Raw genomic sequence first — 12,778 nt, forward strand, 5'->3', positions numbered from 1 at the left:
GGGCCTTCCCGGGGCTGGGCATTTACAGCTCTGGGTGACAGGTCACCAAATGCTCTTGACATCTCGAGGTCTCGAAAAGCTGGTTTTTTCCTCTTGGGAGGGGCCCTGTAGGAGAATTCTCAAGGCTGCCAGTGCCCTGCCCATTTGGAAACGCCTCTCCCCAGGACTCTATAAATGCGGAAGGTGGCCCCCAGGAAGGACTTCTGTGGCTCAGCTCCCATCCCAGGGCGTGAGACTGCTCCCCACCATGAGGCTTCTGGTCCTCTCCAGCCTGTTGTGCATCCTGCTTCTCTGCTTCTCCACCTTCTCGGCGGAAGGTAGGGCCGTGGTCCTGGGGTATTGGTGCCTGAGCAGGGATCCGGTGTCTGGGACGGCTTGAAACAGGAACTTAGGAAGTGCAGGTCCCTGGAAAAGCAGGTGCTTGTCGGAACCAGCCTCGTTCTTGCTCCTGAGTGGGTGTAGCTTCTCTCTCCACTGTGTCAGCACCAAGACGTGGCTTTTGGGGCTTTAGACTCCACAATCACCACCCACAGTCCCAGCACCCAGATTCAAACACAAGCTAAGTAAAAGCCGTGTGGTTACCATGCAAACACCCAACTCCCAGCTGGATTGCTGAATCCAAGCCCGACCTATATAGAAATTCTGGAGCCGCTTCTGTTGTAGTTGTGTCATGCTTAGAATGGAGTAAATTTATGTTGAATGGACAAATAAATCAATTGGTAGATCATCTGAATCTGAGCATCCCAAAACCTGTGTACTGAAAACACCCACAGCAGATGGGATGCGGGCATGACATGGTGGTGGCATCTGGTTGTGAGTGTTTAGACAGGGAGAACACGCTCCTTGCACCTCTAGGATATGAGTATTTAGCTCTCCTGACTTTCCTATTCAAGGAGCTGAGTCTTTGGAGCTTTATCTTTTGCCTAACCCTCTAGAAACTGCCTAATTTGATTTTTAGGTTTAGCAGTTATGGTTATTTTAACTTTAAAGAATGACATTTATTGGGGTTGGGGATATAGAAGTATAAAGGGGAGAGGAAAACACCCATAATTTGATGATCCAAGAATAGCCATGCTCAACATTATGTTTGTTTTTTCACTATTGCATGTCAACATTTTTTTTTACTTAGTTGAGATCCCTTTATGCATTCAATTTTGTACCATTGTTTTTATTTAATTCACCAAATATTATTCACTGTATTATTTATCACCAAAAATGCTTATGATTGAAATTATTCTGGAAGCATTTACACCAGAATGTCAGCAGCAGTATCTCTGAGTAGCGGGATTATAAGAGGTATTTTGTTTTCTGAAGTTTCTGCAATGAACATGTACCACATTTATAATAAAGAAAACAGTGGTTATAATTCCTCATGAACACTGTCCACAACAGGCAACTTAACAGACTTCTATTCATGGACATTTTAGAGGTTGCCAATGTCACCTAATGACAATGCAACGAAGGTAAATATCTTTCCCCATAAAGTTTCCTGTCCATTCAGGGCTATTTCTTGCAGATTCTCCAAAGTGTCCTTATCTAACTAATATTTTTAGATGTAAGTTGCCATCAAGTGAATGCACAGTGACAAATTCTCGTGCTTATGCATTTTGATGGTTTATAACTTTGCACCCATTACAAATATGTGGTCAAAAGCATATTTGTACATAAAACAGTTTCTGTATTTAGGGATTATTTTCTTAGGCTAGATTGCCAAGCTGAAAATTGCTGGGTCAAAAGGCCTGGATGTTTCAGAGTCATGGTGCTGAACTGTCTCTTGGAAAGGAGCATGAGGAAGGACATATTCTGGGAGCATAGCATCTCCCAACGTTGAATTCATTATTGCTGAAAAGTAAAACACACCAAGGCCCATCCTTCCCCGGGGTCTGCCCATCACCTGGCCTGGTCTGGGTTTCCTTGAACAAATCTTCATGATCTCCACCCCCAGGTAAGAAGCATGTTGTCAAGCCCGGGAGGGGCCGGCCCTGCTGCCCCAAGTCTCCTAACCCTGAGCAGGCCATCCTGAGAGGTAAGCACCCCAACCCTGCTGAGGTGGTGGGGAGGGACCCCAAGGTGGTGGTAGTGGGGATCTGCATTACCTGTGACTGCCGCAGGGTGCAGGTATGGACTGGCTCAAAGCAGGCATGGTGTTGGCCTCAGGAAATTTACAGCCTGATGAAGGAATGGAGCCCCCCGAGAAAAGAGTCAATCAGTGAATCCCGTCAAGGGAAAGAGCAGGAGGATGCAATTAGAAAATGGCAATTAGATGGGGAGCACACCTTGAATGCCTGGAATGGGAGGTGTCCGGGGAAGCCTCTTGGAGAAAGGGCCTTGGGTGGTGGTGGCTTAGTCACAGAGCTGCTGTGACAAAGTACCACAGACGACTTGGCTGACACAATGGGAATTTATTGCCTCATGGTTGTGGAGGCCAGAGGTCTGAAATCAGGGTGTCGGCACCCCACTTCCTTGGAAAGGGGAGAACTCGCTCCAAACCTCCCCCCAGACCATCTCTGTCTTTCCTTGGCTTGTGGCCGCATCCCTCAGCCTCTGCCCCCGTCACCTGGCCATCTCCATCTCAGGCTCTGTGACTGCGTGCAAGTGTTGCCCCCTTTTAAGGACACCAGTCGTATTGGATGATTGGACTAGAGTCCACCCTGATCCAGTTTGGCCTCATTTTAACAGATGACATCTCCAAAGATCCTATTTACAAATAAGTTCACCCATGACTTTGGGGGGTATGCGGTTCAATTCATAACAATGATCAAGGAGGATTTATTACAGAGATGCAAAGTTGGTTCAATATTCAAATATCAATCAATGTAATCCACCATATTAACAGGGTAATGAAGAAAAATTATGCTATCCTATGAGGAAAGTCCAGGCAGAGGACACAGCCAGCATAGAGGCAAGAGACAGGCAAGAAAGAGGGCAGCTGGGGGGATAGAAAGCAGGCAGGGGGGACTGGAGGGTGTGAGCAAGGAGAGCTGCGGCAGGGAGGGCTGGGGGGGCAGGAGGTGCTTATGGAAGCTACAGCCAAGGCTGCACGCAGTGTCACCCCTCAGCCCTGCAGGCCTGGTGGGCTCCCACGTGAGGTGGGTCAACATCTGGAGATGGGGCAATGCAAGTCCTGGGTCCCAGCCTGGTGGGGTAAGATGACCCCAGAGGTGCAGGGTGGCAGGATCCAGGCTGTGGGAGCCAGCCCCAGGCAGCAGGCTGGGGACATAGAGCCCAGCTCCGTGCCCAGTGCGAGGCCTGGACAAACAAGGCTGGGGCCAGCAGCAGTGAGGGAGACAGGCCCAGGCCCAGTGCAGGCTGCAGGGACCCGGCCCCCAGGCAGAGGACAGATTGTCACATCAGAGTTCCCTTGCCCTGGGGCTGGGGGTGAGGATAAGACTGCTGGGCCTCTGCTGACCGCTCCCCTCTCTGCTTTGGGGCTCCAGCCGGGCCCCCGGGGGAAAGCTGTGAAAGCCCAGAGCCAGTCAGGCCCAACACAAACTTAGGGCCTGCGGGCAGCCCCAGCAACCCCTCTCGGTGCATCTGAGAAAGCACCAGCCCTGTTTGCTCCTCTGCGGCCCTGGCCCAGGGACCCCAAGATCAGAGCAGGAGCTGCCACACCCCTCCCTACTGCCAAGCCATCCTCTCCTCCCCAGGAGCAGCTTCCGATGAGCATGAGAGGGAGGGAGGCGGGAGACCCAGATGGTTCCAGCCTCAGGCCACTTCTCTGGGAGCCGACAGCCCCTCCTTCTAAGCTGGCATCACACCCAGCCTGGGCCCGGTAAAAATAACCAGCTCTCACACACCTCGCTGAACTGGAGTGTGAGCCCCCCACAATGCACCAGGCAAGGGGGAGGGGGCCAGGGAGCCTGGCTGGCTGGTGCAGCTCTGCTCACTCCCTGGGGCCCCAACCTGGGGAGGAGGAGTGTCTCATAAAGTGAAGGTCCAGGGGAGGGAGGGAGGTGGAGTCCCAGACCCACCCCTTCCCCTGGGTGGACTTGCTCAGAGACAGAACAGGAAAGAGAATTTAAGGGTGTATACACACACCTCACTCACACACACACACAAACACACACATGCAGACACACAAACACATACAAACATACACACAAGCCTATAAAAAAACAGGTACACACACATGCATGCCGCCATACACACAAACACATACATGCAAAAACACATAAATACACCCAAGCACATGAACAAATGCATCTGCACACACACAAACATACACACTGACACATACAAATACATGTACATGCAAACACATCCACACATACACACAAGTCTATACAAACCCAGACACACACACATGCATGCCCATACACACACATGCACACAAAAACACATAAATATGCCCAAGCATATACGCAAACACATCTACACACACATAAACATACACACTGACACATAAACATACACACTGACACATAAAAATACATGTACACACAAACACATGCACACATACACAAAAACATACATGAACACATATACACAAATACATATACACACAAACATGGACAAATACATATACACATGTAAACAAATATATATACACGAGTGCACACATTTCACAGGAAACATGGCCAGGATTAACTTCCTGTGCATAGTAAAAGGGCAATCATTTTTTTAGTCACCCAGTACTCTGGGAGACTAATCTAGGCACGTGCTCTCCTCCCCCCCTCCCATGTTGAGGCTGGATTTCTTTTGATACATATATAAAAAATTCCACTGCAGAAACTGGCAAACAGCAACTCAAGAAGAGCAAAACAAAGTAACGTTTATGGGGTCCTTACCATGTGATCTCATTTAAAACCCTTGAAAACACCACCCCAGGTAGGTATGTTGTCACTTTACAGACTGGGAAACTGAGGCTCCAAAAGAAACTGAGGCAGAGTCAGGAACCCAGACCTACCCACCTCTTTCTTCTACAACAAACTGCCTCCTTGATAGAGAGGCTGCCAGCAGCCTGTGTATCAAGGCAAGCGTGAGCCCAAGGGGTGTCAGCCTTTCCTTTAGGAACACGACATCTGGGTTGGAATCCAGTGTCACTGCCCACTCACTGCGAGCCCTTGAGCCGGTCACCAACTTTGCTAAGCCTCAGCCTCCTCATCTGTGAAAGGGGAGAATAATAATACCCAGAGCACCCCATAAACGTAGCCCGCTGCAGCTGTGGAGGAAGGCCGAGCCCTGCCAGGGCAGCTGAGGCCAGAGACCAGCCATTCCAACCCCAGAAGCCCACAGGTTCTGGCCCAGGGCTTGGTGGTTACACCACCATCTTACCAGGCTGCTGCTGGCTCACTAAATGCTGTGCAATCGACAGCAGGATTACTGGGTGTACTGGGATTTCAGAGTTCAACCCCAGGTATTGGTGGTGGTTTACACATCCATGTGGCTTGCCCCTGTGTGTAAAAGCAGAAAATGAGGTATTAAATAATATCTTCTGGCTGCCTTGATGGTGCCCATGAGCTGACATTACCAGCCGAGACTACTTGCAGAATAGTTACTATTTCTTGAGCATTGCTCTAGATCTGCTCCTCTGTAGGCCTGGCCCAGGGGCCCTAAGATCAGAGCCAGAGCTCCATTACCCTTTGAGGACCATAAATGTAAAGACTTGAGGTTTTCTGCAGGTTGGCTGGTACCAGGGTGAACAGCCCACTCTGCCCAGCGGGCCAGTTAGAGGAGCCTCAGCTCCATGGTGCTGCTCCTTGTATATGTATCTGTTAGTCATAGCTGGGTAACACATCACCCCAAAGCTCGGTGCTCAAATTAATAAGCATTTATTATTTTCCATGAGCCTGCAGGTCAGCTGGGCAGTTCTAGGCTTGGCTGGGCTCATCTGTTCTAAGGGTTGGGTAGGCTAAGCTCTTGCACATGTTTGGGGGTCAGTTGTCTGTAAGGCTGGGATTGTCTCGCTTGGGACAAGTGGACTCTCCTCCATGTGGTCTGTTGCCCTCCAGCAGGAGAGTCTGCATCTGTGCACATGGCAGCAGCAGGTCCAAGAGTATAAGTGGGAAGCACAGACGACATCTTGAAGTATAGGCTCAGGACTGACCTACCATCATTTCCATTTTATTTTATTAGCCAAAGCTAATAGCCCAGCCCTAGACTCAAGGAGCAGGGAAGCAGACTCCATATCTGGATGGGAGAAGCAACAATGTCATGTTGCAAAGGAGGGAAGGAGAATGGCAATATTCGCAGTCAATCAACCACAGCATTTATTGTAGGAGCCAGACCAGAGAGTCTTGGGGTCTGAGGGTGTGAACGGGGGGTAGGGGAGAAGTGGTCAGGAGATATGGGCCTCCATCAGAAGAGCTGATGGAAAATTCTCACCACATGACATTAATAGGAAAGAGTAGGTTACACTGCATATGACTATGATTATCACTATGGGAAAATAAAAGTGCTTTTGAATAGAAATCAAAAAATAGAAGGGTAATCACACCAATGTTAGCACTTATGATGAAGATGTGAGATTGTGGACGAACTATGATAATATTTTTTTTGTATAGCTTAATGCTTGTTTAGCAATTACTAGGTAATGCGTTTTATATCTACCAACTCATTTAAGCTTTGCAACAATCCTCCAACATAGATGCTATTTTTATATTATCCCATTTTTACAGATGAGGGACTGATGCAGAGAGAGATTAAAGAACTTGTTGATGGTCACACAGTTAGTAAGTGGTAGAGCTAGGCCTTGAACCCAAATGATCTGGTTCCAAAATTATGCTCTTAACTACTACCACACATGGCAAAGAGTCATAATCTGGAAACAGAAGAAGGTAAAAAGAGTAATTTCTTTACCACAGCATAATGCTTTTCATTCATTTATGTCCCCTTTGTTTTTCCTTCATGCAAACATATTTACCTAGTTTCGTGTCTACTGTACCTGGTTCTTTTTTCATTTTTAAAATGAAGATAAGGTCATAAGCATTTTCTTCGTTTTGCTACATATTCTCCATACCCAGCAGTTTTTATCACCATGAAACGTTTCCAGCATCATGAGGTACCATTACTAACTAACCATTTCCCTACTGCAAGATATTGAGATTATGACAAAATTTTATTTTTGGCTATTAAAAACAAAACTAGGAAGCAGAGCTTCATGCATGCATTTTCATCTTTCTTATGGATTATTCCTCCCAGAAGCAGGACTGGATTTTCAAAAGATGCCAATGAGGCTTTGAGACACACACTGTCTGGCACATGCTGTTGGTTGGAGGGTGGGGTGGGGGTGGGGGGGATGGGGAATCTCGGGGGGGAGGGGCAGGGGCCTGTATATACACGTGAGCAGACTTTCCCACCATGACCATCAGAAATAGGCCCCCCAGACCCGAGTCAACTCAAGTGGACTCTGCTCTTGACAGCCAGTGTAGGATAAGCCACCTTATCTCCCTCCTCTGCCAGTAAATCAAATCTCTCCCGATGAGACTGAAATAGCTTGAGCTGGTCATGTGTTTGCCATGAAAGTCCCCTTCTGGGCCTCCAGGAAGGAAGGGAAACATCTGATTCTTGCTGTGATGTAAAAAAAAAAATTGTGTTTGAACATGAATCTTAATTGTGTTTTTCTCCTCTTTCCTGACCCCCGCTCTGACCCGGTCTCTGCCTTCCCATCCTTCTTGTCTGTCCCTCTCTCCATCCCAGGACGTCATGTGAAGTCTTGCAGACCGTGCAAGCCCAGGCAAGGGAACCCCATTTGGGTGGTGCCCGGGGCACTCCCACAAATGTAGTGCTCCCCAAACTAGGCTCCATCCAGCTGAGACCTCATGCCCAGTGCCTGCGGTTGCCCCAGGGTGCTCCCCCTGAAGCTGGAGCTGGTTTCAAAGGTCCCACGGGGCTCTGACCTATAGAAGCCTCCTCTTAAAGATGCAACACTTCTTCCCTGCCACGTGAATTGTGCTTGTGCTGCGTTTTAGAAAAGTCTGAACCAGAATCTTCTGAAAACCACAACATGGATTCAAAGATCGGAGCTCTGGAATGCCAGTCTTGCTGTGCGGTCTCAAACAAGTGACCTAGCCTCTCTGGGCTTATGTTGACTTCAGTGGTGTAAACTCCAGCAAGGGGAAACAACCAGGGAAGGCTCATTGGCCCTGATATCAGTGGACTTCATTCACCCCTTTGGAGCCTGCATGGCATAGCGAGCTGGGATGTTGGAGTTTTACTTCTCCAGCAGCACAGGTCTGATGGTCATGGTGGAAAAGTCTGCCCACGTGTATATACAGGTCCCCTGCCCCCCCCCCCGGGATTCCAGAACTCCAGATCCTGGCCCCAATCTTGCCACTGACCTTCAGAGATATTGCAAAGCAGGCTCAGCTCACCTGACCTCAGTCCCCACCTGCCTCCTCCAGCACTGAGAGTCTAGGAATCCACCATAACCTCTGGCAACCACAAACCCAGGGGCCCCCGTGCCTGCTAGGGTGTGGGGCAGCAGCCACCCCAGGATGGCAGGCTGGAGCTGCAGAAGCTCAGCTGTCTTCATATGCACACTGCATCCTGTCCTTAAACATCCCGGCAGCTCCCTAACTTCCCAAGACGAGCCTGCTGGCAAGAACATTAAAACCAACTAACCTACAAATAAATAAATGACATGGAGCATCCTTGTTTGAGAAAGTTGGTGATGGGGACAGAGCTACAACTTTCTGCTAAGAGAAACCAGGCACCAGAAGCCCCTCCTGCAGGCTTCCCCCTCAGCATGGCCAAATCTAAGTGTATGGGGGACAGTGCAGAGTAGTTACAATAGCAAGGACTTGGAGTACAACATCACAGGACTCAAATCCCAGCTCTGCCCAGCATTTTCCAGGTGACCCTGGGCAAGTCAGTTTCCTTTTCTATAAAATAGAGATCACAGGACCCAGTCTGAGGGCTGGCAGGCAGACCAGCCAGGAGGTAGATAGAAAGGGCCTGGCATATGGAAGGGCTTTGTTCCCTGAAGTCCCCACCTTCCCTGCACCCCCTCACCCTCCCTGGGGGGAGAGTTTATGTCCACTGGTGCAGAGCTGCAAAGCTGCAAAGCTGAGGCTCGGGGAGGACAGGTGGCCCGGGTCTAAGAGGCTTATGTCCCTTCTAATCTGATTCTCCCCAGCTGGGTGCGACTTCCCCTCCCGCTTCCTGCACAGCAGCACCTGAGAACACCGGGCCCACCAGGCTCAAGGCTGACAGGCAGGGGCTCCTTGGCGCAGGGCCTGGGGACAGTGGGACCAAGGGCAAGCCAGGGTCCTTACCTTGTCATAGGCCAGACTTTTCACATCCCTTTCATCAGCTTCATTCATGGGCTCTTTTACTCATTCGCTTATTCGTCATCCATTCCCTGGGTAGGTACCCAGCAGGCTCTGCTCTAGGTTCCAAGGCCTAGGGGCAAGATATGGTCAGTGTAGCAGGAGAGACAGATATGAGAGGCAATCATTGTGCCACAAAGTTGTGAGCATGGCTACAGAGGTAAGGACAGGACGGTGTGTGTAAATGAGGAGCTGACACTGGAACTGATTTAGTGGGAGCATGCCAGCTAGAGCAGGTGTGTGTGTGTGTGTGTGTGTTGGGGTGAAGTCGTTGTGCAACAAGGGTGAGGCAGGAAGACCTAAACATTTGCAGAGAATTCAGCACCTGGACAGCGACATTGGGGGGAAAACATGAAGCTAAATTTCAGTCTGGGGCCATGGAAGGAACCAGAATGGCATCAGGTATTTGGGATTTATCCTAAGGACCATGAAGAACCATAGATATCTAAGCAGCAGAGAATACGGGGTGGGGTGGGGGGAGGGGGGCATTAGGAAATGGAACGAGCTGGAACCCGGGCAGATACAGTGGGTGAGTCACAGAGGGGACGGATTAGAGGGGGGTTCTTAGGAACAGTGCATGGCCTTGGAGGCTCCTTAGCTGGAGGTGGGCTGGAGGGCGAGTTTGCAGTGAACTTTGTGCTGTCAGGTGCGCACCGGGAGCTCCCTTGCAAGGGGAAACCCTCATCCACCAACAATGCAAGAACTAGCCATCCCTGAATCCTTGTCCTTTACCCTTCTCCTCCCCCACACCAACAATAAAAAAAGTAAAAGGAAAAGAAAGGAAAAGGAAAGAAAGGAGGGAGGGAGGGAAAGAGGGGACAACGCAAACACGTGGACCTGAGAATCACCCAGGAGGAGCAACTTGAAGGGCGTGTATCCCACCACAGACCCAAGCCCCTCCTGGGAATGGCCGAAAGTACTGGAAAGAATAAGCCAAGGCACTTTATCCCAGAAGCCTCAGCTTCTTTGAAGGGTGGAGATGGGCAAGGCCAGGTATTTACTTTACACAAATCAAAGCAAGATGGAGCCTGGTTCTTGACCTGGAAGAAAAAGGGGGAAAAGGGGTGTGGTATCCAAGGAGCAGTTCTGTAGTGACAGCGGCTCTGAGCCACTGGCCCTCAGGGAAGGCGAGTGAAGACGCCGGCCTCGGGCAGGGAGGGCAGTGGCACAGTCCCAAGCTGGGAGAGTGTCCCTGCCCTCCTTCCTCTGAGGGGCGATGGGAAGCCCCGAGACTCATTCCTAAGCTGAGGAGAGGCCACCAAAGAGCTGTCGGCCCATGGACCCTTGGGAGACGGGCACCGCTTCCTATGTAGAGGCCTCCAACGTCCCTTTCTGCTCTCACCTGCATGCGGCTGCCCCCAGGACTTGCCACACAGGCTTTTTATTTTCCAATTTTTAAAATTCAATTTTATTAAGATATATATTCACATACCATACAATCATCCAAAGTGTACAATCAGTTGTTCACAGTACCATCGTATAGTTGTGCATTCCTCACCCCAATCTATTTTTTGAACATTTTCCTTGTACCAGAAAAAGTGAAAATAAGAATAAAAAATAAAAGTAAAGAAGAACACCCTAATCATCTCCCCCTCTCCCACCCTATTTTTCATTTAGTTTTTTGTCCCCATTTTTCTACTCATCCATCCATACACTGGATAAAGAGTGTGATCCACAGGCTTTCACAATCACACTGTCACCCCTTGTAAGTTACATTGTTAAACAATCGTCTTCAAGAGTCAAGGCTACTGGGTTGCAGTTTGATAGTTTCAGGTACTTACTTCTAGCTATTCCAGTGCATTAAAACCTATAAAGTGTTACCTGTATAGTGTGTAAGAATGTCCACCAGAGTGACCTCTCGACTCTATTTGGAATCTCTCAGCCACTGAAACTTTATTTTGTTTCATCTCGCATCCCCCTTTTGGTCAAGAAGATGTTCTCAATCCCATGATGCCAGGTCCATATTCATCCCTAGGAGTCATATCCTGCATTGCCAGGAAGATTTACACCCCTGGGAGTCAGGTCCCACGTAGTGGGGAGGGCAGCGAGATCACCTGCCAAGATGGCTTAATTAGAGACAGAGGCCACATCTGAGCAACAAAGAGGCACTCAGGGGGAGACTCTTAAGCACAATTATAAGCAGGTTTAGCCTCTCCTTTGCAGTGATGAGTTTCATAAGGGCAAGTGCCAAGATAGAGGGCTCAGCACATCAAACCACCAGTCCTCAATGTCTGTGAGAACATCAGCAACAATCCAGGTGAGGAAGCCCAACACCTCTGCATTTCCCCCCAACTCCTCAGGAAGGCCCCCCCACAGGCTTTTAAACTTTCTCAGCGGCAGAAGAACTTCATCTCAAAGGGTAGATTGGATCTACAGAAACAGCGCAAAGCCAAGTGGAGGCGAAGTCTCGTGAATGAGGCTATTCAAGCTTGCGGACCACTTTAGGATAAAAAGGAAGCCCAAACATCTGGAAGTGATTTTAAAATAATAAAATTGGGATTCTATGTCACCCTAATGGACTCCTTGAAGAATACAGACATGTTTGCAGGTTCCAACAGCATCATTGGAGAAAGTGCAGTCACTATGGCAACTGGGTGTGTGTGGGGGGGACCCACAGTCCGCTGACCGGGTGGAACACTAGCATAGTTGACAGAGCACAGCTTTGCAGACAGACATGGGTTCAAATGAGGGCTGTGTCATGTGCCCACTGTTGACATCAGGGAGTTCAGGGAAACTCTCAGACCCTCAGTTTCTCTATCTGTAAAACGAAGCTAAGACTGCCTGTTACAGAGAGAGGGTGAAAAGAAAATGAGACAATGCCTGGCTCTGAGATAGGAGCCAAGTGGTCATCAGAGATCTTCTTCCACCAAACTAAGTGGATCCAGGCCTGCCCCGGGTCAAATGGCCAAGGGTTCGCCACACACACACCATCACCACCCCCCGCCCCATTCAGGACAGGGTCCTCCTGGACTGTTTCATGCCCAGCCACCAGATAGCCTTCTACTGGGCCCTGCAAGCATCCTAGAGCCCTGTGTATCTACCAGCATTGCTCATTCACCTCTGAGCTCATCTCTGAACTAGACAGTCCAGGGTAAATGAACCCCTTCCCAGAGCCCAGCAGAGGCCATGCCCTGCCTGGTCAATGTCCACACATGACCCCACACATGACTCCCTTTACCGACTCTGTGGCCACTTCCCTCTTATGGAAGCATCATAAAGCCTCCAGGACATGGTGTGTCCAGAGCTCTAATCTGGCCTCCCTGGCACTGGGTGGACTTTGCCTGTTTACTAGCAGTCTGGTAACATGTTGACAGCTCCCAGGGCAACTGGAAAACTCACTATCAACAGCTTCATCCCTGAAAAATGTCTTTGGCACTTGTCTGCTGTTCAACCCCAATCAAACTGCACTGCTCCTCTGGACTTGCACTGTTTGAAGCAGAAAGGTGGGAAGTGTCCAATTACAAGATGTCAGCACTGAAAAATTCCCTTACCTCATGAAAATGCAACCG

At 49.4% G+C, this 12,778-nt stretch overlaps 1 protein-coding gene across 1 annotated transcript; it reads left to right on the forward strand.

The window, feature by feature from the left end:
- Positions 1–217: 217 nt before the first annotated feature.
- On the forward strand, positions 218–8,524 carry C15H10orf99 (chromosome 15 C10orf99 homolog). Its single transcript, XM_037805386.1, has 3 exons — positions 218–317; positions 1,946–2,026; positions 7,639–8,524. Exons 1-3 carry the CDS (start codon positions 248–250, stop codon positions 7,722–7,724), a joined length of 237 nt encoding a protein of 78 aa, XP_037661314.1. The 5' UTR covers positions 218–247; the 3' UTR covers positions 7,725–8,524.
- Positions 8,525–12,778: the final 4,254 nt, after the last annotated feature.

The sequence above is a fragment of the Choloepus didactylus genome, chromosome 15 (genome assembly GCF_015220235.1).
Source record: "Choloepus didactylus isolate mChoDid1 chromosome 15, mChoDid1.pri, whole genome shotgun sequence".
Classification (NCBI taxonomy): domain Eukaryota; kingdom Metazoa; phylum Chordata; class Mammalia; order Pilosa; family Megalonychidae; genus Choloepus; species Choloepus didactylus.

Excerpts from the sequence above, each read along its gene's own strand:
- C15H10orf99 (XM_037805386.1), top strand. The coding sequence starts at position 248 with ATGAGGCTTCTGGTCCTCTCCAGCCTGTTGTGCATCCTGCTTCTCTGC. Across the intron at positions 318-1,945 it reads CTCCACCTTCTCGGCGGAAG|GTAAGAAGCATGTTGTCAAG; the intron begins GTAGGGCCGTGG and ends CTCCACCCCCAG. Across the intron at positions 2,027-7,638 it reads TGAGCAGGCCATCCTGAGAG|GACGTCATGTGAAGTCTTGC; the intron begins GTAAGCACCCCA and ends TCTCCATCCCAG.